This window comes from Acanthopagrus latus, chromosome 21 (genome assembly GCF_904848185.1).
Source record: "Acanthopagrus latus isolate v.2019 chromosome 21, fAcaLat1.1, whole genome shotgun sequence".
In the NCBI taxonomy this organism is placed as follows: Eukaryota; Metazoa; Chordata; class Actinopteri; order Spariformes; family Sparidae; genus Acanthopagrus; species Acanthopagrus latus.
This window is the reverse complement of record NC_051059.1, coordinates 13,978,081-14,004,300: the sequence shown is the minus strand read 5'-3', so window position 1 is coordinate 14,004,300 and position 26,220 is coordinate 13,978,081. Positions and strand designations below refer to the sequence as shown.

The window sequence follows — 26,220 nt, the reverse complement described above, 5'->3', positions numbered from 1 at the left end:
GTTATTTATCTATTTAATTCTAAGTTGAACTTTTAAATGTCTGTTTTGTCTTGTGACAACATTTCTCAAGTTAAGTTTTGCTCTGTCATAGTGATAAAGCAATGTCAGAATGGCAGTAACTATAAAATCCAACCAAAACCCACTGCAGACTGCAGTAAGTGCAGATATTGTGGTCTGCCTGGGTTTAATCTGAGTTTTACTGCAGTTACTGCGGCCTGCAGCAGCTGTCTGGGTTATATGAGAGTGGATCATTTTTAAAACAGCTTTATACACTTTACAATGACACTAAATATACCAAGCCAAGAGGGTTGTTCGACTTCTTTGTAATTACTCTGTTAAACCTTTTTAAACATCCAATCATTGAAACAATGAAATACAGATATGATGTAGTAAGAAATTAAATAAATAGATTTTCTCAGGTGGAAGACAAGAGGAATACTGTAGTTACTGCACTTTGTCTATGCACCACCTGTAAATCTTTTTGCAATACAAAGACAGATCACAGTATCCGTGTACAGTTCAGGGTCATAGGTCAAATAACTGGTCATGATGTCTAGGACATGAAAATAAATCACTGTTCCACCTATAGTGCATCTGGTTCGTCAGTCAAAAGACTCAGAGTAGCCATTCCTCCCAGTTTGAATGTTAGAGGAGTTACTGTGTTTAGACTTGAAAACCTGAAAAACACACTTTCAAGCATCATTATGTAACTTTTTCACCTTACACCTACAGCCTCAGAATCATGTTGATGTTACGGTGTCTTCTAACAGGGTGAATGGCGTCTCTGTCTCAGCCACTCCGCCCCTCCATCTCTTGTTTCTGCACCATGTAACTTCAGTGAGAGGGTCGGATCGCAGCGTTACAGACGTGTTCACTTCAAGATACGAGTTTTCAACACTTGTCATGATGTGATGAGTTTTGTTGCAGTTCACACCTACACACATGGTACAGCTGACAGATTGTTACAGACGTGGGATTTGTATTTACGACCGATGTGTTGCAAATCTCAAAAAAATGAAATTAAACTGAATTATCCAACTTTTTTGATGTGCAGCCTATTGCCTATTGAACTCTTCCAACATTCTTCAGTGTGGCGTTCACATATAAAGATCACTATGACATTACTGTTATCTATATTTACCATTAAGGATCTTTGGTTGTTTGATCACAAACGGGATAAGACGGGCCGTAAATACTGATCCACAGACGAGTGTTGCAGACTTCGGTATCTGACACCTCTCCGACGAGAGTGCCAAATAGGGCATCAGGATGGCGAGACCACATGCTTTTTTCTATTCTTAACCACAGGAGCCTTCGCCTGGTCCAAAGTCCAGCCCCGCCCCGCTCGCTGCCGCAGTCCAGATTTATAAGAGCCCCAGATCCTCGGCACTGGTTTGGCACAAGACTTCCCGAGCAGGACATGTAACCCACAAAATTTAGCCAGTAAGTATTGACGATGAATTGAGTCTTTCTTGTGTGTCTGACCTGAAAGTAAACAAATCACAACAAATGTTGCCACATGAACTAATCTGTGCTGTAAAATTAGAAAAAAAAATATGCTTGGAAATAAAATAAAGTTTCTGGTTGTTTTCTCGGTACACCTACAGCAGCAGCAGCAGAAGCAGCAGCAGCAGCAGCAGAGCTTTCCCCGAGCGAAAGACTAATTCTTCTACGCTTTGAATATATCTTATCCCATGAATCTAGGTATCCAGGGCTGCTCACAGCTCACTGCTTCTTGTGAGATTTAACGAAGATGATGGTCTTAAAATGGTTTTACCACAAGAAAACGTCCCCCACAAGGAATATACCTGTTGTCTTCCCCCGAGGCCTCTACAGCTAAATGATAGATCCAGAGGGTTTACCACAGATCATGGGGAGGCAATACAGGTGAGATGCTGAACAAAATGTTTGAACACAAGTGAAGTTATGACACTCTGTTGTGGGACTCTCATTCAGTTTCTCCCCCCTTGAGAGGCAAAAAACTGTGTTGCTTTTTACCATCTAACCTGAGTTGAAATAGAAATGTCTACTAAAAGATGAAGTTTGGCAGGGCTGCGGATCATCAGGTTTCCCGTGACACATGTCTTGCTTTATCGTTGATTAACCTTTGCCAAAGTCAGCGTGCTCAGTTTCGACTCACGTTTCAGCTTTGACCATCATGCTGCTCCATCTATCAGCACGTTTTTGGTCGATCTACACGTGACAGATACGTATGGAGCACATGTAATATGTGAGCTAAACTTTAACCAGGAGACCCTTAACCTAAATGTTAACACCTTCTGTTTCTACCTGTGTCTCAGCCATTCAGCTCCACTGTATGATGTCTGTGACTGCTGGTTGTTTCTGTTTTAACACTTGAAGGATCTGCACAGTTACAAAAAAGGAAGACAAGGAACATTAAGTGTAATTTTTTATGTGATTTGTCTTCAGGCTAAAATTAAATGTAGGTCTCGATTTTGTGCTTTTGTTTTTGTTTTTTATAAATGAAAGCATGTCACTTTATTTACTGTGCTAAACATCATGAGCACACTGAATTAAAGCTAAAGTGATGAGTGACACTTTATAGTATTTATCATTATTAAATGGTGAGTTTATGGTTAGTTACACTTAAATTAATAGTTTAATTTCACTGAAATCAAATAATAAAATGCTTTGTAAACAAGAAACAGCTGCGTAAAAAGGTTAAGACGGCATTTCATTGTTAACCATGAATAAACTGCCAACTAAGTTTTAATTGACCATAAATGTACCATCGATTAATGATGATTATTAAAAGTGTGATACTGTGATGCCAGTGAGTCAGATTTCAATAAATACTTATTTTAACCTACAGCTCAGAGGCAGGTTAAAGGTGCATTCTGTAGTTTTGGGGAAGAAATGTTAATCAGAGGAGAAAGATCTTCACTGCTAGATATTTAATGCCTGAACAAACTAAACAAACAAACTCTTTGTTTTTAGTGACTGAATAGATTGATTAAACAAACTTACCTTAAGGGACAACGCAGTTTCACACTGTTTTACTTTGTTCATATGTGGCGGACCCTGCCACCTTTCTAGCTTCTAGGACCTTATTTTTCTCTGAGAACAGCGTGTTTATTCAGTTATATGAAAAAAAATATATATATATTTCTGAATTTGTGTCATTACCTCAGTAATAGTGTAAATATTAAAATTCTGAGTTTGAATTTCTTCTCCAAAACAACACCATGCCCCTTTAATGTTGGATTAAGTGGATTAAATAACAGCAAGTCAGATAAAATAACAGACAAGCAAATAGTATAAAACAAATTTATACAAAGAAACCCACTAAAAGCATATATCAGTAAGTGTTAACTAAGTAAACAATAAAAACTGGCGGTATTTAGTTTAGTTTTGTCTTCATTATATAATATCTGTATCTGCTTCTCTCTACAACTGTGTTTTATCTCAAAAAAGGGTTGCAAGTGTCATGAGATTAAAGTATGTTTGGCTTTATGTTACACAACAGAAGAAAAACAGAACAACCCTATCAAACTGTCGTCTCAAGTAAAATGAAAACAAACAAATTAATAAATAGATTAAAACAAGCAATTAAAAAATGCTGGGAAAACTGGGGAGGTCACTGAGGATTACATTTGGGACTCAAGGGGCTGCTGGGTAAGAAGGTGCAGTGTATGGACTGTTTCACAGTTGGGACCACGTCCCTCATTCAGTGCACACAAATATGTTTAACTGGCTGTGGGAGCCGACAGGAGAGGAGCTGGTCCGCCTTTTCTCCTCAGCTGATGGTGTGAATTAGTAGAGTCTGACAGTTGAGTGTTTATTAAATAAAATAATAATTTTAAAAATCCAAAATTGATACATTGGCTGATATACACATATTTTTGTGCAAATGTGGTGATCAAATGCACAGAAACCGTGAACACCACCTGGAAATGAATAATAACTAACTACACCAAGCATCCTTTTCTGCGCTTTCAGTGATAATTTTCAGCACTGGATGTAAATTGTGACTTCTACCTAATCAGCCCCTTTAAACCAAATGATGGACAGTCTTTACATTGTATTACCAAAATGGGTGACACTTTACTTCAAGGCTCTATTATAAATGTTAACCTTCAATAAATAGTTAATTACACACCACAATGTAGTAGGAAGCACTAATAACCTTCAGCTGCTCATCCAGTGAGGGTGAGGATGGTCTGTAAATAACAGGCAACAAATAGTTAAACAATGCTGAGATAACATTAAATATTTCTTAATCTGAGAAAGTGTAAATACCACACATTCTTAAACTCTTATTCCATTGGAACATTAAAAAAAGTACTTAACGAATGTTTTTCTTGGTTGATTAAACTGTGTGTTAATGCCTCAACTATATATGTTCATTTTTACATATGCAGGTCTCTTTGAAAAAGAGATCCGGATCTGAACATTTCAATAAAGGATTAAATATAATACTGCATATTTAAAAAAAAAACACTTCTTATACACACTTACAACCACATTAAAGTATGTTATAAACAATTTATTAAAAGCTTAAATGCTCTGAAACATGTTCAAGTCAAGTGTTGTCCCAACATGAATTCAGTTGTTCGCATTATGTTCAGTCACAACGAGGCAGCCATAAATATTCCTGCCATTCATCAGAGGCATAACCACAAGTGTTCACATGCCTCAGGGGTCCTTACTCACTCGAACAGCAGGGGGTCTGCGCAGCATGTGACAGCCACTCATCTCTTACCTCGCCGCCCCAAATATGGACGCCCCAGCTGTTCCTCTCAGGGTTGCCATGACAGCAGGTGACGTCCGGCCACATGCCACCCCACAAGGTTCTCACCCTGGAGCTGGCATGTGGGGACGGGCCCCTGAGTCAGGCCAGGAGTGGGTGTGTAGGTCAGTAATTGGCTGTGCGCTCGTTAAATATATTCTCCAGACACTTAGCCTAAATATAAACTGACAGAACAGCCACCCTCTGCTCCAGGGGGCCAACTGTTGGCATGTAAAGACTCCCAGAAACGTATCACAAGACTCTGAGCACCCCCACCCTCCCATCCAACACACCCTCTGTGGCTCTGGACCCTGGGACAGAGCTGGTACAGTGTGAGGCTCTACAGAGATTTCAAAAAGACTGTAACACACCAAAGACTTGTAGATAAAATGATATGCTCGGACTATAAATCCTTTTGATGTCTGAGTCATAACTGCTGCTGTCAGACGTGAGTCATTTGTTTAATGGTGCGTGCTGTATCATCAGACAGAGGAATACAGCCCCTCAAGGTTACCATTAATTCACAGCCATTTTGATATTGAAACATCAATAAAAAAGTGAGAATTTACTGCTCAGCATTTCCCCCTCATTTCTGTGCAGACAGTGTTGGGCTGAGGTTGGAGCGATGTGGGGGACTTCTGAAAGGACGTTTCATCTTTCAGTGAGAAGCTTTTTCACACCATGCCTTCATTCAAATGATGCCAGTGATTGAAATGGAAAAAAAAAAAGAATAAGAAAAAGAAGCTGGCTGAGTCTCAATGAAAAGATTTTGCTCCCTTATTCTGCAGCGCCACAGGCTAGAATATAGAAAGCTTATTTCATATTACTGGACGAGTTGTGAGCACTGCAGGGAAGCACGCTGGTGAAGAATAAGGTCGTCAACTAAACAACCAGGACACATTCCATTTATTGATATTTTCATTTAGTGCTTTGCAGGTGGACTTTACCCTGATAAATGTTCCACACCATCTCATAATGACCTTTATTTCTTGGCGTGTTCATTATTCATTCATTCGTTCGTTCGTTCATTTTTGGTTTATTTTGCTCCTTTTGGTGTATGATTTCTGAAACAATCGTACAAAAATGATAGTCCTTTACCCAAAATTCCCATTCAGTCTGAACGAGCAGAACAGGAACAGGAGGAAGAAAAACTTAGATTACCTCACCCAGTGCTGTGACGGGATGCCTTTATGGGAACTACATGGGCACGTGGATTCAGTCAGTCATTAAGTTGTGACACACAAATCCTTCCTCTCCCTCAGTATTTCATAGTTGCGATATGTGTGTGCTTGATTGCCTGATTTTTAGCAGTTCTTCATATAATCATTAAAAGACGTTATAACAACAATTTACACAACTTTGGGGACTTACTCTAGTTCCAGGCACTGAAAGAGGCGATTAAAAGTTAGGCACATTGTATAAATATGGGCAAGGACATTACATATCATAAAAATCTTTTATAAATGATAAAAAAAACACACCAACTTGCAAACACATTACAAAAAGTGTGCCTGTTTGTTAAAATGCTCTTCCAAGTTATCAGACATGTGATGCTTATGCTTCTCCTCTCTCCAAAGAGATTTACTTCATATGTTCTGGAACTGCTCTATTCTGAACTTCTGACACTAAAAAAAAGATGAAATCTCATCTGACCCTAGAAAAAGGAACTTTGGAGACATACAAGGTGAATATGAGCTTAAATAAAAAAGGTTGTTCGTGGGCACAGCTGGGAAAACCTTGCTCTCCATGGCAGAGGCAACAATTAAATGAATAAAATTTAATTGATATGCAACTTTATAAAGAAATATGGGGCTCATTCGTGGCCTTACTACCATTTCTCACAGCCTCTTGACATTTGAGTTAGTATAAAACCAGCCCCATTGAAATCATTGTCTACATAATGTTGTATATATACTTTATTAACAACTAGGGGTTTGGAAAAAGTTCTGCTTAAACATTATTTTCATATTCATACACATACAAAGGCCTTTTTCTTTCACCGTCCTGTAAACTAATAGTTCATCTATTGTTGTTCAGAGGAAAACATTCAAGCTCCTTTTATTGAGGCTCTAAATCTAATCTGGGTGATAAAGAGTCTCATTCGAGAGCAGCAGGATGTTATCAGTCATCCTCAGTGCGCATAAACGTTTGTGTTGTAAAACCTGAGGCTCGTGATTCTGATCTTCATTGGACCTACATGGTGGTGTGCGTGTGAAGAAAAGACAGGAAACGGAAAGTGGATTCAGTTGTTTCATTTAGTTGCAAGACACAAATCCTTCCTCCCAGCTGGCTTTTTATACTTTCGCATACAACAAGATCAGAGTTGAGATCCGTCCCGGATGTTAAACGCTGGGCAGTCCAGAGGTGGCTTATCTTTTACAAAAAATAGTTACACAGGATAATACAAAACACAACGCCTCTGCCATTAGTCCTTCATAAGTTTACAGGATTAACTATTTACAAATCAGGCTCGGATTACAGAACCGGTGTTACACATTGACGCAAAATGATATTTACAAGTCTATACACAAATCCCAGAGTTGTCCCCGTGTTGCTGCAGAAAAAGAGGAAAGAGAGAAGTTACTCACACCGAATGAAACACTTATCTTTTATCCATCAGTGAGAAGTACAGTATAATATATTTTGTTTTCTTATTTACCTATAAGTTGTTCAGCAGGGAGTTCTGAATGCTTTCATATACTTTGTTGTAGATATCTTCCGTAGATGTCATTCCGTCAAGGTACTCTATCCAAGAAAAGGCCACATTGAGAGAAAATGAGAGTCATTCATAACTTTATTTCTTAAGGAGAGCGGGGGATACTCTGCTTTTATTCTGATGTTATGGGTGTGGATATTTTCTTCGGCTTACCTATCCTGTCACAGTTGTTCTCCATCTCTTTCCTGTGTCTCAAGTACATGGGCCAGACGTGGCCATCGAACAGGCCTGGGGGGTCAGGGACTGTGTATGTCCTTGTACTGCAGGAATCAATCAAGTCACATTAGAGCCTGCAATGCCTCACCTCACCCTTCAGTTGTAATTTGTCAAAGTCACTCTGAGAGCGTGTTACCTTCTCCTCCTTTTGCACTCCTCATAAGGAATGGAAATGTAGAAACATTTGTCATAGACGTCAATAATGGGCCTGCAGAGAGGAGGCAAGGCTCAGATTAGCGGAAAACTTTAGAGGTCAAGAGGCCTGTGGGTTGAATTGTAGAGCTTGTGCAGAAAAAACGAATACGTCGACAGGCGGCTCACTTGTAGTTGTAGATGAGGAAGCCCTCCACGATGAGAATGTGGATGCCGTTCTCGGAGTCGGCTTCCTCAGCTTCAGGTGACAGGCTGACGCCGTGCGAACGGGCGAACTTGACTGGGTTCTCCTGCCAGCCCTTCACAGTGCTGATCATAGCCTCCATGTCCAGGGCAGAGATCACTGATACAGAACAAGGAGAGAAAGAGAAGAGTAGGCTTCACCACACATGCAAATAACACTCCTCACCAATGTGCTTTAACACACATTAGTCACGAATGTTTGTGAATGTCTGTAGCATTCACAGAATAGATGATAGAACAAAAAAAATCATCACAAAGTTTAGGAGTGATTGGTTACCAAACTAGAGAATTGTGCAGGAAAGAAAATGTACATTACTGCATGGTTTTCCTACGGGAAATCCATTCTTACCATCCCACTGTCTAAAGCCGTCCTCCCCGACTTCTATTTGATCGGGTTTCTGAAATAACAGTCACCAATAAAACATTGCTGCAACCTAGTAATCAGCCGGAGTTGATCACACCTGGACAGGACAAGTCAAGGACTCGTCTCCACCAAAAGTATTGCACGGTGGCAGTTTTTGATAGCGGTTTAAATGTTCCTTTCCGATGTTGCGCTGGCGGAAATATCTCTCTTTTTTTTTTTACACACTTCAACACCATGCTGTTGCCTGACTCTGATGAGAGGGAGAGTGTTTTTAAAGATGTCTCGGTCTTCTTTTTCTTTTGAGAAAAAAAGCTACCGGCCCCTGCGTTCTGGCAATTATGATTATGATTTTTTTGTTTTGTTTTTTTGCGACCCTAGACGATCCTCTTGATGTTTTGCTTTAGTAGTAAAACATGTACACGGTGCTGAATTTAAAAGCGATCGCTTATCGCTGGTCAATCAACCTTCACTGGCCCTTAAGATGCAGAACGACAAGATGCATGCGATAGATCTGAAATCTTGAGCTGGTTGCAAAATTTGGTTGAATTTGCAAAAATGATTTGCTGTCTGACTTTAAGTGGGGACGCTCAGCCCTTTCATTGGCTGTCCAGGAGACAATCAGCCAGATGTATTACTAGGCTACTGAGATGACAGGACATCTGCAGGTCAGACTGGTGAATATTGTCTTTGGACAAAATGTCCTCAAGGGTAAATTTAGCATAGCAATTCAAATAACATCAAAAATAATACTTACTTCAACTCAATATTTATGCATTTAAATAGTTATTGTAGCTTTAAACTCAACATAATAAACCACAATAAACTCACAATATAATTCGCCTTACCTTGAAAAAGTCATCCTGATGCACAACACAACAGTTGGGTAATGTCTTTAGTAGTCTATTAGTGAGAGTGGTCTTCCCACCGTTGGTCACTCTGAAATTAAAATACATTTCATGCCACACAGATGAGTTACACCCTGAGATTTTCCTCACTCCAATTTTTAGATAGATAGCTTAATAGTTAAATTGATACTTACCCTCCAATGCCAATGATGAACTTCATTTTTATTTCTGTATATTGGTCACCTATGGAATTCAGTAAATAAAAGAAGGGAACCCAGCCAAAACAAACAATCTGTCAAAGGCTTCTTCTAAACAAAAAACCTTTCCTTCTCCTCTGTCTCAGATGTTCCCCCCTTTTACTACTTCATTGATAGACAATCTCTTTGCCGGGCATATAAAGGGTTTCGCTGCAGCGTCACAGCCTCTCAAACCAATCAGCCCACTTCTCCCGCAGCCAGTAGGATGCCGCCTTACAGGGTTGCAGCACCAACGGGAGGAGGACTTAGGAGCGTCACATTTGCATGAAGTGGATCCAAAACTTTTCCACCTGCTGTCAGGGGTCACTAGAACACCGGCCAGGCAAATGCACGACAAATCCCAAACCCAGCACAGTTATTAGAAGATAATGGAGAAAAGGTGAAGGGGGGCTAAGCTGTGAAACACATGGTTAATTCTCTCTTTGGAAAGAGTCACAGCCACATGTGGAGTCTCTGGTGAAGACCTACTGCAGACTGTTACTGCTGATCGTTTCAATGACACAAAAACTTTATTTATTCTCAATTCTTTTCTAATAATCTTTTACAATAAAACTTCAGACAAGTGATTTAAGTGCAGATTTAATTCATCATGAGGGGCTTTTAGTCTGAGAAAAGGTGATGTTTGGAGAGGAGGCAAGTGCTGCATAATGTGCTGTGCCTCATGCCACGGTATGAAATTCACACCCTGTTACTGAAACATCTGCATCACAAAAAATCTAATTATTTAGATTTTTCAGAGGAAAAAGTTTCCGTGCTTGGAGAGCTCTGGGTGGCTGAAAACCCGAGGCGCTATATTTAGCTGGCTGCTGTGTGTCCGTCCGCTGCGTCACGCATATTTCTGATGCAACCTGCTCGAGTACTTGGCAGCCAGCCGTGTGACCACAGTGTCCCGAGTTATGGCCATCTAAGTGCGAAAGACGTGAACTTTGATTCCCACTTATCAGAGCACATGGTTTCATGTTGCAGCAGCATGACAATCTCATGGGAGAAGAGATGCCTCTCAACACCATGTGATGATAATATTTATTTTGCCTCTTCAATCAAAAGCGATTGGCAGCTTTGATGCTGTATTAGTCTAAAGGCTGTGAACTTTAGACAAATGTAACACATCTCTGTAAGTAGTTGGTTTGGATTGCAAAACTGTGCCATACAGGCTCAGACATTTTGTAGGGCACCAAACCATGTGGTCCACCATGTGAAGCATGTGGTGCACATACTTTTTCCTTCTTAGAAGCAGAAGACAGACAAACCTTTACATGACCAGCAGCTCGGTGAATGATTTAACTGGGTTACTGTTATTGTGTGTCACAATTTAACTCTAATATTCAACCTATTGAAATTATAACTAATATTTTATCCACTTCCAGACATTTCCAGCCATATAGGAAGAGTTTAAAATTAGATGAGGGGATCAATGACACACTATGTTAACTATGGAGACAGAACTAGGAGATGATTAGTTCACTTATGTAATCATGTATAGGTTTGTTGGCTGCTTAATCTGTGGCCACGATGCACTTCATGGACTGGATTTTGTATATTGCATTTACTTTATTAATGGATGGCATTTAAGGAGGATTTTATGAAGTTGTAGATTGATGACGCAAAGTGATTTATTTGATTTATTTGTGATTTGCCTATACATTATCAGTCTTATATTTAAACTTGAAACTTGAAAAAAGACATTCATAGTGGTCTTGTAACACTGTGAATTACAATCTTCACATTCTCCTGGTGAAACAGTGCGACAGTATGAAAAGAAATGCAGGCCACTTTGACCTGCATTTTTTAAATGCTGCTTTTGGTTAAAAGCTGTATTCAAATGACATTTTGTTTATTCTACAGTGGCTGCCTGAATCCGAGCCAAAATTGCCAGCCAAAACAGATCAATACAGACAAATTATTACAGCAAAGTTCACATAATATTACAGGAAACCACCTGGAATGCTTTCATCACTAAATAAATATTAAATAATGCAAAAAGATATTGTGGGTGACGAGGACAGGGTAAAGTGGGTGTTATGGGAAAAGAAACCCACCACCAATACACATAATGTACCACGCCAGCCTGGGGGTTACATAAGAGTCTATGTTAGTTAATGGCCAAAATGTCGAGGGGGCTGCAGGAGAAAGGAGTTTATTGTGGGTTATGTATTGTGTTAATACCTTTTGATCACAGCAACATGACATTTATAAATAAAGAAAGGTCACTTGAGTGGAGCATGATGTTTGAATGACCCCTGTGAAGAACAGCACAGGGCTGTCAGGTGACACAAAGGACACTCTCATAAATTATAAATATGCTCTTTAATAACTTTTCAAGACCTGTCCATCAAAAAAAAATAAAAAATTCTGGGTCAAAGTGGAACACTTTAACACAATCATGACAAAAGCTTTTGTCTCGTTCACTCATTTATTCATTTATTTTTTTGACAAACAGCAAATGGCACATTTTCATAAATAACACTGTTATCAATAAATCTGACTCTCTTTAAATATATTGCAATGTATTGTATAACAATGTATTACTTCCATCTTGGAAAAGTACCTTTGGAAACACGATGGCAAATGACTTAAAAACTGACAAATACAAATGTAAAAGAGACGGAAGGATATAAACAAGCATGCCACCTGCATATCAAACCCTGGAAAACTGTAACTCACGTTTGCATCAGTAACATCCACTGGAGTTCTAAGAACAATATCATTGCACACTGTTTTTTCAGTTAACAGCCATGAAACCAAACAACACCCATGCCATTCATATCAAATATTTGTGCAAACGCTTTCACAAAATATATATATATTTATATATATATACAAGTATGTACAATTTAAATCAAACAATATTCCCGGCTTGAGTATTCATCCATGTAAATCATGTTTTCATATAGTTGAAGTCATGCTGTAGATAAAGCTCATCTTGACATGCAGGGAGCTAATCATTTTTGATTTAGCTCTATCGTTTAATGCTTTGGTGTAAATTTACTTTAAGTTAGAAGCAAGCATGTCACTGAAGGTTATGTTTCTGAGAAATGATTGTCTTGCAGTTAATGGATCCAGTCAGGAGATTTAATCCTGTGGGACAAGCATGTGACGGTGGTCCAGTTGACTCCCATTTTAATGAGTGAATGTTCCCCACTGGTTCTTCAATTTAAAGCTCTGTAATGTAAATTCAGGCAGTTTCAGTCTCTTTCTTTGTCCATCACCTTTGTCCTGACAGATGTCAGGTGACATTTGTGCATCTCTACAAACACAACATTTCTTATATAATCCTGGTATTTGTCTGTAGGCATGTACAAAATCTAAACTAAACCCAACTTGACACATATCAGGTTAGCCTATTTATTTTCCCCTTGCTTCCTCCGTTGGCATTTAGTTAAGAGATGGTGCCTGTATCCATTCCTGGGATGTCAGCCAGTCCTCCGGCTGATAGCTCCTTTGATATATGGAGGCTGACAGGATTGGTCAGCAGCACAGGGGTGCACAGAAGGGGGGGGTTGAGTTTCTAAAATAACCCACCTCATCCTGCCTTACACACCCTGACTTACTGCGGTGGGTATTTCCCCCGATTTCAGGACAGGCTGTGTGCATCGTGGATCAATTTGCCAGGACCGCAGTTTGTACAAGCCATTAAAAATAGAATTGATCGGTTGTACAGAGGCTTAAAGAGACGAGCAGCTGCGATTTATGTAACACGTTGTTCGGTGTTGGAAGATCAGCTAACATTTCTTGGAGTCGATCGCAGTCTGAAATTTAAAGAACTGAAACATGACTTGGCGAAGGAGAAAATGAGCTGGACTTGGTGATTGATAGTAATCTGATGGTGCTATATTTTATGGCATGAAGAAGGACACATCTCAGAGCCCACAACGAGACATATGATTGTTTCTTTACTTTTATAGCCTTTCGTTTATCTAAGTGTTGAGGTAATTCACATCTTCAGAGTCCCATGAAAGAAAGAAAGAAAGAAAGAAAGAAAGAAAGAAAGAAAGAAAGAAAGAAAGAAAGAAAGAAAGAAAGAAAGAAAGAAAGAAATAATTAGTGGATTGTTACATTAGCTGATTTAAAGAAAAATAAAATTAACTATTTTGATAATCTATTAATCAGTGATTTCAGCTTCTTTAACAGAAAGATGTGCTGTTTTTCTTTGTCATTCATGACAGTAATTGAAGTGTCTTTGGGTTTTGGTCTGCTAGTTGGACAAAATGTACAATTGAGGAAACTGTAATTTCTTTTAACAATTTGACATTCATAGAATAATGATTAATCAATAATGAAAAAAATTGTTGCAGCCCTGAAGTGATAATGTGATAAATGTATTCAAAGGAACCCGCGTCTTCTTCAGCTTCCTCCTGAGGCTGACTATCCATTAGTAATTTTACTACAACATTTTAAATTTAATCGATCTGAGACTATGAGAATTTTCATTGTAGATTGCTCTTCTGATTATTTTCTTGATTAATCGTTTTTTGTTAGGTCTATAAAATATCAGAAATTAGCTAAAACCTTTCTAATGTCTGTCATCAGTCGTCATGTTTTGTTCAACCGACATTCCAAAACAGTATGTATGGTTTTCGATAATTAAGATTTCATTCACTAAAATGTAGTATAATATAAGACATAGAAAATCAGCTAATATTTGCAGCTCTATTTGTGACTGAAAAATTAAAGAAGCTGTATCTTTTTTTGGAGGAGAGTTAAGTATTATGAAACTGTTATCTGAGTCCCTCTCTCATTCTTTGTGCTTGTGACTGGACTCGCTCTGATTCTGTCAGTTGGATCTCGGGGCCCCTGAACTGAGAACCGACCCTTTAGACCTTTGGTCAGTGACCCAGCACTACAGACAGGCTATCGTCCAACATTTAGCTGATTTACTGTATCATGGCTGTTTTTGTACCCAAGCGTGTGTGTGTGTGTGTGTTTGTGTGTGTGCGAGCAGAAGAGAACATTTCTCTGTATGTCACAGATTAATTACAGAGGGCTGACATTACAAACCAGCCTGGATGAAGTTGGAAAGGTACTTAAGTTCACGACGACCCTTACCTTAATGTCAAATGTCACGGCCAACCTCTGTGATCATTGACTTTGGCCTGGAAATAACAGATTAAAGTTAAGCCAAAAATAATATAAATGTTTGCCTTGCACATGTCACCCATATTAGGCTATGCTTTCTGTTGCCAAAATATACGCATGTAGCTGCAGAAGCAGCTCACACTTTACACATGCTTTTTTACATTTTGATACTAATAAAAGGAACAGCCTTATTTCAGTATCTCAAGAACAGTAAGTGAAAATTAATCGGTTTCAGATTTCCTCTAAATACGAGAATAATAAAAAAAAAGGCTGAACTATTTCAATGTTCCAGTACTGCAGTGCTGTGTTAAAAAAAAACCAAAAAAAACCCTTTGATTCATCCAAAAATGGCTTAGGACTGTATGTACTGCAAAATGAGGTCACCTTTCTTTGGGCGGTGTTGGGTTTGTCTGCTGCTGCTCTTGCTGAAGTCTGCAAGTAAGACAGGCAAATATTTATGTAAACTGACACAGGAAAAAGAGCATGCATTAAATCTCTTTATAAAAATAAAATCACAAGAGAGTCTACTGCTGACCTTTCCCTTTGTGCTCTTATCTTCTCGTCGTCATACCTTTAAAGAAACAGAGAAAAGAAATCATGCGTCATGACATACATACATCATACTTCTCACTGCTAGTACAAAGAAGATAAAAGTGAACTGCAGCATGTTGGCACAGATTGTTTCTGCTGTCGTAGTTTGGCTCCGTCTACTGTGTCTCTATTACTGGATTCACGGCAGTGTTTCTCAGAGTCTCTTGTTATGAGATTCAGATGGCTAAGTATGTTGACTTACAGCCACCAACAGATATTAGTTTTCGTATGAACACCAGTATTTCACTTGTTAGAAAACTTTGCCTACTGTACGCTGTTTAGGACTTGGCTGTCATGTCTCTGCCAACTTGATCGTCTGCTGTTCCACCTGTCCAAGATCATTCAAATATACACTATATTGTGCATTCAAATAAATGCTAATAATTAAACATACTTAACATTAATGAGTTAAGGACAGCGTTAAGGACACAGGTCTAAGTTTTAGTTTGATCACTGTACTGTTATCAGTCTTTCAAGTGCGCAATACTTAATGTGAGCTGTGATAGACTCACGTGTCTCAACAGCGACCCTTGGTGGCTCAGAGTACTTACTGCAACACACACTCGGGGATCTGCACGTGCTCCATGGGGATGATCTGGCTGAGTTCCTCCAGGGTGTGAACGTACCGGATCTTATCCATGAACTTCACGCTGAAGAAACCGTGAATAACATACACCTTATTTTCAGGAATGATCCTGTCTTAAGACTTCTATCACTCTCATCACACAATTAGCACAATAAGGGTCAAGTCAGTTTTAATTATATAGCCAAAAATCACAATCACATCACGTCACTGCGCTTTACAATCTGTATAGTGAATGACATTCTCTGTCCTTAGATCCTCGAAAAACAAAAGAAGAATGTAGCAAGGACAAAAAAACCTCAGGAAGAGCCACAAATTGACATGTGCATTTATTCAAAGCCTCCCAAGGATTATCTTAAAAGTTCAATAAATCGGTTTTTGTTGCTCAGTACTCTCCCACTTCCCTTTAGCGTAAAAACATGTTTATTTATTAAGAGATTTACATGTGGTGGAAGCATTTATGATAATTGAAAATGACCTGTGTTTACCTGTGAAGAGGGCTAAACAGCTGGTTTGAGAAATGGCTACAATGCGTATGATATAATTCGAAGAATACAATGGACTCATAAAATATTGAAGCAACATTAATAAAAATAAAAGTATCGAAATGATAGAAAAAAAGATTAGAAAAAAAAGATATAAAGATATAAAAATCTGGTGGGGTGTCTTAATTATTGGCTTAACTTGAGATATCAAAGCTCATTTTCTTGTGCATGAATAACACTTCTATGGTTTGTGACGGTCTGAATCTACATGCAACTGAATCACTATGTCGTGATCTCCTAATTTATCTTCCTTATAACATTTGTTTGCAGATAAGGTGCTCATAGAATACATGACTCAGAGGAAGGACTATGAAACCACATTGAACGAATCCTCACCTGATGAAAGGTCTTGAGATGGCCAGGACAGTCCGGATGAACCATGTTGGGTGAGTGATGATGAGACACTTTAGATTCTTCCTCAGTCTGCAGAGAACATTTAGATGTATCACTGATCATATCATCATTTATCTTTATCTTCATCATCACCAATATTAGTTGTACATTCTTGAATATGTTCTCATGTCCAATCCCAGCTGTTCTTATATAGTGTCAGTCTTACTTCCTGTCAATCATCTGGTAGCATCTCTTCAGCCAGCTGATGCCGGGCATCTTCCTACGAGGAGTTGCTCCATTCATGTAAACAATCATGTAATCTTCAGCCACCAGCAGCTCCAGGCTGCTCACAACATATCTGAGGACAGAACAAACAAGCTCAGTTTTGACGGTACAGCACTTGAAAGAATTCCTGCGTTGGGAAGTGGATCTGATCCAGCTCTGTGCTTCAAAATGAATGTTGCCTTTTGATTTCTAGCATGTGAAGTTAATAATCGTTTCAAACATGATTTGACATGCACAACCCATTAAATATTTTCTCCAGTCATATCTTACGATCAATTACACACTGGAAAACGGAAGAAAGTAGAAAAACAGTATTATGAGAAGGCTCATAATACAGCATGTCACTTTCAAAAAGTCCCTTGAGAGAGACCAGACTGGAACTTACAGGAAGAGATTCTCCATGATGTACGTGTAGTCCTCACAACTGCTGTCAGGGAGATAGCAGGCAGCAAACACAATGATGGCATTCAGACCCTCACCGTAATAACCTAAAAGAGGAGAGAGACACACATTCAGTATGATGGCCTTTGTTTCACTGACTGCATTATCAATATAAGTATATTCCATTTTATTACTGTCAAAGTAGCCTTGTGTAATTAATATTGCCTGGCTTGCTTTTTGCATGCTTGCTGAGAGCAGGTGTTTGTGGACTGGATCTGGTTAACATCATTAAAGTTACATTTCAGTGTGATGCACTGAAGATTCCATTGTTCATTATATGCCATATAAGTGGGTTTGTTCTGATTGTCCTTTTCTTCTTTTTGTTTTAAACCTATCACATAGAGAATAAGAACTAAAGCTTGACTTCACAGTCCCAATAGTGGTCGGAAATATTGCAACCAGATTTTTTCCCCAAATTGTCCAGCCCTTTGTCCAGCTTTAACTAGCTGTACCAGATAAACTGACAACTGAGTCTGCGTCCCAATACAACTCCTATCCTCATGCATTCTCTTTTTGCCTGACCATATGATTCATCCAAGCTCTCTTTAATTGAGTGCATTGGTTTTTCCTTTTTGCATTAAAAATGATAAAAACTTTGATCCAAAATTGAATCTCAACATGCACACTAGAGGTATTTAGACAAACTCTTTTACTAACCTCCATGTGTGACCACCCTCAGGTATGGTCTGATGACCTGCATGTCAATCCGCTGCTCCTGGTCACCAATGATCACAGTTCGCCACAGACGACCGGAAGAGTCTCTCTCCTCTTCACTTTCACCTGGAAGACGCTTGGCAGTGGCCACAGGAGTGTCATCTAGGCACAAGGTGACACAACAGTGTTTTTGAACCTTCATTTGCCACTCCCACTAACATAAGTAAACATGAGGCAAATTAGGGCCAGGAAGTCAGTATAAATGTCTGCTATAAAACTTTAACATGATTCACAGTGAGTGAAAGTTTCTACAAATACTTGTCTGGTCTTTGCCAAGCAGAATCGATCTAATGAAACATTATCGAGAAACAATTCTAATTTTCCACACTTAACCTGTAAATTTTGCACAGCTCACACAGTCGTATTATCCCCACAGGCTTTGTTTACAGGTTGTGGAAAAAATAAAAGCACCAGGCAGTATTTCGCAATTCAATACAAAATGGCCCAACAATAAATGCTGCATGTGTGAGTGTTAAAATACTCGTATCCTATTGAATCACTAGTACAGTTTTTGTTGTCTGTGGAAGATATGTGTCACTGTTTGTTTTCATTTTTGCTGTATTTGACAGTTGGCGCCAATTTTTGAGTGAAAAGCCTGATATGCTTCTTAAATAAATTCCAACACACATGCCACCTCTTTCTAAAATTATCATTGTTGTCTGACCTTCCCACTCCAGCTCGTTGCCGTTGTTGATGAACTCCAGTGAATCAGTCTCATCAGGAGTCTCTATGTCGTCTACATTGATGTCCAGGTCATCAGGCGTTTCCAGGAAGTCGTCAGAGAGCACCGATCCCTCGCTTTGATCCAGGGAAAGATTCATGTCAGGGGCGACCAGAGTGCGGCGCTTACGCTGGGCCATGGACTCACCCACATTCAGAGAGGTGGGAGGATCTGGACAGGCGGACCAGGAATGTTTAAATACATAACAAAGTAAAAAATGCATTTAGTGCTCTGTATGTATTCTCTTACTGGTTCTGCTGTCAGTGAGGCCACATGAGGAATCAACATATCCATCCTCTGGTAGTGGCCTGCAGAGAAAAACATTGAAAACAGTAATGATGAAAAATATATATATATTTCATATAGAAAGTGTCCCTTTTGGCCCATCACTCTCCTGGTATGAGGTTAATGATTTTTTGGTCTTTGGCTTTTTTTTTTTTTATAAATTAATTTCTAAATAAACTACAAAGTATGAAACCTTGTCTCTCACATCTTTGCCCGTGGGATTCAATTTTTTAGGAGCGTCTTCATTGTGATCTAACTCCAGTGTGTCCTCAAAAACAATATGTGTCGTCTGAGAAAGCAACAACAATAATTACCAACTCCCCTCTGACATTATAATAAGGCAGCTCAACCCTCGGTACTGGGGGACAAGAAGGCTCCATTACAGATGATAGCACTGACACGAACACACACACATACACAGACATACAGACAGACGGAGAAAGACACAGACATTAACACAGTCATGCATGAATAGACAAACACACCCTAAAACAACCACAAGTATGGGCTAGCTGATGGAGCAGCGGAAATAATTGCTGTTATTATGTTGTCAGAGGCTCTATAGAGATACGTTAAAGACAGCAGCAACAGATATTTAAGGGTGGATTAAACAGCAGGCAGGAGAAAAACAATTTGCAGTATAAAAGCATCTTGAACGTTTCTCTTTAGCACTCGGATTACAACTGTGTTCAGTTAAATTCTACCAAATCATACATTCCAAAATAAGAACTGTGGATACGTGTGGTAGAGATATAGAGAAATAGAAAAACAAGAACATTTTCTTTTCCTCCATTCCATTCCTATTTGAATATACTGTATAAATACATGCTGTGAATACACTGGATGTCCTTTAATAACACATTTCCTCCTCTGTAGAAGTGTTTCTTGTCAGTTACGGGAGTGTGGGTGGTCGACTTTTTTTCCATTGCTCGATGCTGCGAAGTGTTTGACTTCCCTGCTTTTTTTTTCCTCCATGGTTGCTGCTGTTTTGTTCACTGACTTGACACAGCCCCATCACGTAACACATAACGACTAGATCGAGGAAAGAACACACCTGCTACCTCTCAGCTTTCAATACACGTGACAATCATCAGAGCTGGGCCTGTTTGCTGAAACCTGTGCACAAATTACACAAACTACACACACACAAACACACACACACACACAATTACCTGGGGAAGTCCTCATCCTGCCACTCATCCTTCACCTCCATGCTGTCCATGCGTAAAGTGGCTTCTGCTGTACCCATCCTCTGCCAGGGAGGACAGGCTTCAGCTTACTGTCGTTGACAAACACATAAAACAATGCCATTCAGTTGGAACCCAAGTGTTACAAGCTTGTTAAAACACGCAGCACTTGTAGCTGTCTCCAAGAGCCACTCCACCCACTGTACACCGCACTGATGACTTAAACTTAAATGAAACAAAGCTGGAGCTACAAAAATTCAAGGTGTGGAGTTTGAAAGACGTGGGTGTTTACCAGACAGGGAGGGTTTAATGAAAGAACAATCCAGTTGCCTTATGGGAAATGTAAAACTGATTTTGGATTCTTTTTTTAACCTGTATCACGCAGGTCCAACAACCTTATAGAAGCGATATGCTATGTTGCTGGAGTATGGATGTAACCAAGAATCTGGCCAACAATCTTGCCTTATCATCAACTTTTATCCCTGATACAACACATTGCTAAGTGTGAACCGCTGAATAGATAGCCCAAGACAAAACATGTTTTCTACTTTCTTAAATCACTATGGTTAGTTTGTCATGAAATAAAAAAAGTATAAAAACTCAGTCCCAGTGGCTTTCTGTTCCCTACATCCCTAGAGTAAAAGATAAAAATAAAACGTTGCTCATCCAGACCCTCAGGGTGATACAAACAAATCATACGTGCCATCGTAAAGCAGATGGTGATCTCAGCTTCCATATTTTACATAACCAAATCAGAAATGACAGAAGTCTCTCCATCACTGCATGTTTTTTTTTTTTTTTATAAGCGTGTGAAGTAAAGCTTTGTTTCTCGTGTCTGGGTCAGTTGTTGCAGGCTAAATTGGTCGTGCAGAGAACGAACATCATGTGTGAGGCTATGGGGGAGGAGCGTCCCTCCTACGTCACAGTCCCAGCCAGAGTTCATGCTATAGCAGACTTTACTGCTGTCCATTTATCCACTGGAATGGCACTGATAGGCCATCAGTGCCTATACTGGGACAGACACATGCCTTCAGGCCACATGCTGCTGTGTTGTGATTGGATGATTGGAGTCCAAATAATGAAGGGGAATGTGTTTACACTGCATTATCCCATGAGAAAGTCGGAGTGTTTGATGTGGGACTGCTGGGGAACTCCTTAAACACCACATCAATGAAGACCCTTTTAGCTGCATCTCCCTTTGAGTAACATTCCTCTGTTCTCACACTTTCTGAGATGGAGTGATAATCTTCTCTGCTGCTTTAAGAATAAAAGAGGTTGTGTGATTAGCTGAGAATAAAGTAGGGGAATTCTCACACCAGATCAGTGCGTGTGGTTTGCTGCCTGTGCAGATGTTTCTTGTCAAGGGCTCAGATGCTCATACACTGAACTGCTGATTGATGGACAATAATGTTGCAGCAGCACATGTTTGGTAGGGGATTGGAGTCCATATGGCAGAGCAGCCTTCGTTTTCCAAACACTAGCTTGTGAGCTGTTCAATGGGCTGTGTTTATCAAACAAAACACTTAATAATCTGTAAGAACACTGAAGCTGAAAGATACAGTGATACTTGCTTGTTTTTTAACAAGAGACTTTTTTTGGTATTCAATAAGCAAAATGTAAGTGAAGCAGCAGTTTACACTTAAACTAAATAACACGGTATTCTCTCTTCCTCTGCATTATGAAATCACTTACATGGCCTGCAGCTCGGAGATAAGAATCAAGAGATAAGGAGCAATGCAAGGCGAGACATCATGATCGAGTGATGTTGTGATGATGTGTTTGAATTTGACTAGTCTAGTCACTATTATAGACTTTCTATTCTATTTCTATTTATATATAACACTCTTATTATAACACACACAGCGTATTTGCTTCATCAGGACTGAGTGGCTGTGGTTTGACAGAATCTGATTAAAATGTTGCTAAATCCTGATCAATACACGACAGAGAAACTGGGAAGCATCTCAACTGAAATGACAAAAGCAGTTCTAAATTTGGCAGAGGAAAATGTTAACGCATGTTACTGTAGTCCAGAATGCTGATTGAGAAATGACATTTTCCGGGCCTTAAAGTGTGTGTGAGAGGAGAGCAGCTAATCTGTCACGACCGCCATCCTCTCTCTATTTGACAAATGGAAACAGACGCTCTCTCAGTAACAGCAGTAGCCGATGAAACAAAGCATTAAATATGTTATCGATTGAGACTCTGGCCTGGAAAAATGTACTACATCCTGTCAAAGCCTGAAAAATCCTGTCACGTATAAAGGCAGGGTACTCACATTGTGTAATTAAGAACACTTCCTCTGTGCCGTTTTGAAGTTGGATTTCAGGTGCTCCTCTCTCTTGTCCTGCTCTTCCTCCTCCTTGAATCTGCCTGAGCAGAGTGAGGGTAACCACTGTTTACATCTGCAGGTGGGACACTCTTGTGTTCAGGGCCCAATCTTCTTGCTCTTTACTGGTGCTGCGTATGGAGCCTGAGAGAGAAATTGTCTCCTCCTGTGGAAAGGAGAACAGTTTAGAGAGTCAGGGTCATCGCACAGCAAACACCATCCTGCTTTCATCTTTTCAGTCTCCTCTGCCAGTCAGATACCGTGCTGCTTTTTGAACAAAAGATAATCCTCGTCCAGCGCTTTTAGCTCGCCTCATGACGATGACTCTCCATCTCTCTTCCTCCTATTTATTTCTGCTTGTCTCTGCTGAATCCCCCCCCCCCCCCCAACAACACTAATGCCCCCACCCCGGGCTCTAATCCTGCTGTGATGATGTCAGCCGTATGGGTGCTGTGTTATGGTGATTATGTAATCACACCTTCCTACCTTCTCTTTGATTCTCTTCGGCCGCTTGCAGTCAGGATCAGCTGTTATTCCTCCCCTCGCATTCAGTCCAGTTTGTATCCATGATTTAATATGTTTTTATCCTCCTGCGAGCTGGAAAAGATGGACGGTTCGACCTCACCGCTGTTCCCTGGCAACAGCATCTTCCTCCCTCACATACACAGCCTCGCTCTCTCTCTCTTTCTCACCATCTCTTTTAAGCTCTCTCACTCATGATGAAACCCCTCCTCCGCATGAATTCTCCTCCTTTTCTCCTGCTCGCTGGCTGTGATGCTCACAGCCCCCTCCTTTCTGTTCCTCTCTCTCTTTCTTTCCGTCTCTCCTCACAGCTGCACTGAGCTCTGGCCGACGTCAGTGGCATCTCTCTGACATTGTGCTCAGCGGCCCAGAGGGGGCAGCCACAGTTTCCTATTTTTCTCCCGCCATTGGCTGTTTGGCAGTATAATGCATTTCGGGTGTGTTTACAGTTCTCTGTTTATAACGCTACCCTGAACAGCCCAGAAATACTGCAACATGCCGAGACTTGTGACTAAAAGCTTTTGCTTCCCCACAGATTTGGTGCAGTTGAGACACCCTGAGTGTTGCAACATTGTTTCAGTTGAATAGTTAAAATAAACAAGTTTATAAATTATCTTGTCTTGAGAATCTTTAAATTGTGGCTTATCTTGTTTTAAGTACTTCGCTATCTGAAGACACCTGAGTCCTTGAATCAATAAGGTAAAATCATCTTTAATTGCTTTGTAGCATTTTCATTTTTACCATAAAATATTAAACAGATCTATATGTATTTGCTTTCCCCATGTGGAACTAGGTCATTCATATAGTTTTTTGGCTTGCAATATGATGTCTCTGCCACCAGGTGGTGGTAGAGTGTATATATACTCTATATTATTTCAAGGATGGGAACAGCGGGCTGGTCTACTCATCATATTTTACATACATGGGTCAACTAGATGTGTCTATTACCTCATGTTTGTTTGTTAAGCTTGTTTTTTAAGATCCGTCCTACTCTTTCTGGGGTCTCCGTTATTTTTACTAACAATACTTATTAACCAAATGAATACACACATGAATATACACATGCACAACACTAGTCACGATACCAGGAGGCACAGGGGCTGCTGCCCCACAGATGAGAAGGTCTGTCCCCTTTCTAAACTTTGTTCCATTAACATAAGTCACCGAGAATCTTTAAGTGTTTTTTTTTCTGAAGTTCTAAAACATGTTTTGGGTTAGGGTTAGGGTTAGTGAACATGAATCATCATGTGAATCTTAGCCTTTGGAAACAGATGCCGTCAAGTCTTGCTGAAGTTCAGACTGTACAGCTCTGTAGCTCATGTCTGGACAGATGTGGCACTCCGCCCATGCTGATATAGTCACCCAGCACATTGGCAGTGCTCCTTAGACGAGCCCATCAACAAACATGCAACAAAAGGATTGAGGTCATAGTCGTTGAGGGTGAAAACAAAAACAAATGTTCTCATGGATTTGGCATTCTGGTGCAGCTTCTGCTCTTGAATACTTTTATCTTTTTCTACTTTTGAACCATTGTATTTTTCTCCTTGTCAAGACCCACACTGATGAAGTCACGTTCTAATTCTAATCTACATGCCTCTCCCCTTACTTTCCCCAACTATGGGTGGGCAGTCTGGCTAAAAATGTATGTCATTATCTATTTTCAATGGATCAGCTAGTCAATGAAGATATGCGAAGATCAGAAATAAGATGAAATTCAATACAGCAATATGTGATTTGCATGAAAAGTAGATTGTGGACGCCTTTAAGATGGATCACAATCTAAAATAATCAGATTGCCCACCCCTAACCCTAAAATCAAACCGTTTAACCTCAAACAGCCATTTGAAGAAGTGAAGGTTAAATGACGCACATTTTCCAAAAATGATATCACTCTTTAATTCTGAAACTGATAGTGATATGTCGATATGCAGTGATATGTCTTCACTTGGCAGTCCGACTGAAGTCAACAACATCATCACTTGTTTGCCCATGTTGAGATTCTCCTCCATACAGTGGAGTGTAACAGGTAGGGTTGCAGAACTGTGAAGCAACCCATATAATACGTACAGGAAACCATTATTGATGCGTCTGCAAGGTGTTACTTTAACTATAAAGCACTGGAAAAATCACCTTGATGATGTCCCAAAGGAAGTAGTGAGAGCCTCAAGAGGACAACCAAGAAGCCTGAAGGGATTCTTTTGTGTGATCATGAAATAGATGAGGGGCAGGGTGAGGAAGCTGTGGATATGCAGGCAGTAAAAACAGCAACTTCACGATGAATCACTTCAGTGTCTGTCATCTTCACAATCCTGCCAGGAGGAAGAGGGTTCCCACCAGAGAAAACCTGTGATATAGAGGAGAGACACAGGAGAGGAGAGACGGGTCTATCCATATTGAGAATATTCTCACAGGATTTCAGCGATAGCATGTTAGAACACACCAGCATGGCTATGTGCACACTGATTATCACCAAGGCAGCAAATCCCAAGCAGCCCTACGCATGTAACAAACACCTGGACAATTTAATCGTTCAATTAGTCCCATCTGACGTGCTGAACACAGGTACTCTTTCATCTAGTATGAGTAAGTGGTGTGGTGACTGTGTAACAACAATAATGAAGATAACACAGACAATATATTGAAACAATATTTTTTGGGTTTGGCAAACATTTGGTCCCCACCACATGAACAGGAACATAAAAGAAATCTCATTGTTTCCACTGGTCTCATTCACTCTGATGACACCAAGACTCTTCCATGCAGATTCATTAGTGGAATAAATTGCTATATGCTTGATACAAAACATAAAAATGAGCAAATGTTAATAGTTGGTGACTATGAAACAATGACTGTATACATTTAAGAAGGAGTTTTAAATGAATGCACATGTTACATGCTACCTATGATTTCTTCTAAAAACAATTCCTGTTCAGCAGATACCTCATAAGATCTAGAGAGGAGTCCACTGCCTGCACAGTGTCTGCATCACCAGTAGGGGACACTGTAGCAGTCCTGGATGATTTCCCTGGTTGGATTAGAACAGCAATAACTGTGGTGACCATGT

The 26,220-nt window shown here is 39.8% G+C and overlaps 3 protein-coding genes and 1 long non-coding RNA gene across 10 annotated transcripts in view; 1 reads left to right on the top strand and 3 right to left on the bottom strand.

Moving 5' to 3' along the window:
* LOC119010578 (protein-lysine 6-oxidase-like) overlaps positions 1-1,323 on the bottom strand; it is a 6,602-nt gene extending 5,279 nt beyond the window's left edge. Inside the window, exon 1 of the mRNA XM_037082817.1 lies at positions 1,142-1,323. Within this exon, the coding sequence (XP_036938712.1) occupies positions 1,142-1,144 (3 nt within the window). The 5' untranslated portion in view covers positions 1,145-1,323. The remainder of the gene's footprint in view (positions 1-1,141) is intronic.
* LOC119010583 overlaps positions 1-18,924 on the top strand; it is a 21,588-nt gene extending 2,664 nt beyond the window's left edge. Inside the window, exons 2-6 of one of the 3 annotated variants that reach the window (XR_005072001.1) lie at positions 1,309-1,443; positions 1,608-1,887; positions 16,610-16,725; positions 18,078-18,225; positions 18,790-18,924. This is a non-coding gene — a long non-coding RNA (uncharacterized LOC119010583). Of the gene's footprint in view, positions 1-1,308; positions 2,456-16,609; positions 16,726-18,077; positions 18,226-18,789 lie in introns of those variants that run through there. The other 2 variants (XR_005071999.1, XR_005072000.1) reach the window with 2 other exon arrangements.
* LOC119010582 (nicotinamide riboside kinase 2-like) lies at positions 6,987-9,664 on the bottom strand. 2 transcript variants are annotated; one of them, XM_037082827.1, is made up of 8 exons: positions 9,482-9,664; positions 9,288-9,378; positions 8,428-8,476; positions 8,004-8,178; positions 7,819-7,890; positions 7,620-7,726; positions 7,410-7,495; positions 6,987-7,304 (listed from the first exon to the last, which is right to left on the bottom strand). In XM_037082827.1, exons 1-7 carry the CDS (start codon positions 9,505-9,507, stop codon positions 7,410-7,412), a joined length of 606 nt encoding a protein of 201 aa, XP_036938722.1. In that variant the 5' UTR covers positions 9,508-9,664; the 3' UTR covers positions 6,987-7,304. The 2 variants fall into 2 exon arrangements, with proteins under 2 accessions (XP_036938722.1, XP_036938723.1); XM_037082828.1 differs by lacking the exon at positions 8,428-8,476 and having other exon boundaries at positions 9,482-9,531.
* Positions 11,944-26,220, bottom strand: atcayb (ATCAY kinesin light chain interacting caytaxin b). 4 transcript variants are annotated; one of them, XM_037082823.1, is made up of 15 exons: positions 26,097-26,220; positions 25,287-25,500; positions 22,584-22,800; positions 20,291-20,397; positions 19,083-19,141; positions 18,777-19,004; positions 18,056-18,214; positions 17,343-17,445; positions 16,899-17,030; positions 16,676-16,762; positions 15,763-15,861; positions 15,156-15,191; positions 15,005-15,052; positions 14,591-14,637; positions 11,944-13,484 (listed from the first exon to the last, which is right to left on the bottom strand). In XM_037082823.1, the coding sequence occupies exons 4-14, from the start codon at positions 20,365-20,367 to the stop codon at positions 14,598-14,600; spliced, it is 1,068 nt and encodes a 355-aa protein (XP_036938718.1). In that variant the 5' UTR covers positions 20,368-20,397; positions 22,584-22,800; positions 25,287-25,500; positions 26,097-26,220; the 3' UTR covers positions 11,944-13,484; positions 14,591-14,597. The 4 variants fall into 4 exon arrangements, with proteins under 4 accessions (XP_036938718.1, XP_036938716.1, XP_036938717.1 ...); XM_037082821.1 differs by lacking the exons at positions 25,287-25,500; positions 26,097-26,220 and adding an exon at positions 23,121-23,725; XM_037082822.1 differs by lacking the exons at positions 25,287-25,500; positions 26,097-26,220 and adding an exon at positions 23,121-23,725 and having other exon boundaries at positions 11,944-12,706.

What these genes read in the sequence shown, in the direction of transcription:
- LOC119010582 (XM_037082827.1), bottom strand. Translation starts at nt 9,507, where the DNA reads ATGAAGTTCATCATTGGCATTGGAGG. An exon ending in TTCATCATTGGCATTGGAGG is followed by an intron (nt 9,379 to 9,481) that starts GTAAGTATCAAT and finishes TTTTAATTTCAG; the next exon opens with AGTGACCAACGGTGGGAAGA. An exon ending in TTCCTCATCTACAACTACAA is followed by an intron (nt 7,891 to 8,003) that starts GTGAGCCGCCTG and finishes TCCTCTCTGCAG; the next exon opens with GCCCATTATTGACGTCTATG.
- atcayb (XM_037082823.1), bottom strand. Translation starts at nt 20,367, where the DNA reads ATGGGTACAGCAGAAGCCACTTTACGCATGGACAGCATGGAGGTGAAG. An exon ending in TACCAGATGATTGACAGGAA is followed by an intron (nt 16,763 to 16,898) that starts GTAAGACTGACA and finishes TGTTCTCTGCAG; the next exon opens with ACTGAGGAAGAATCTAAAGT. An exon ending in CCAACACCGCCCAAAGAAAG is followed by an intron (nt 14,638 to 15,004) that starts GTGACCTCATTT and finishes TGTTATTTCCAG; the next exon opens with GCCAAAGTCAATGATCACAG.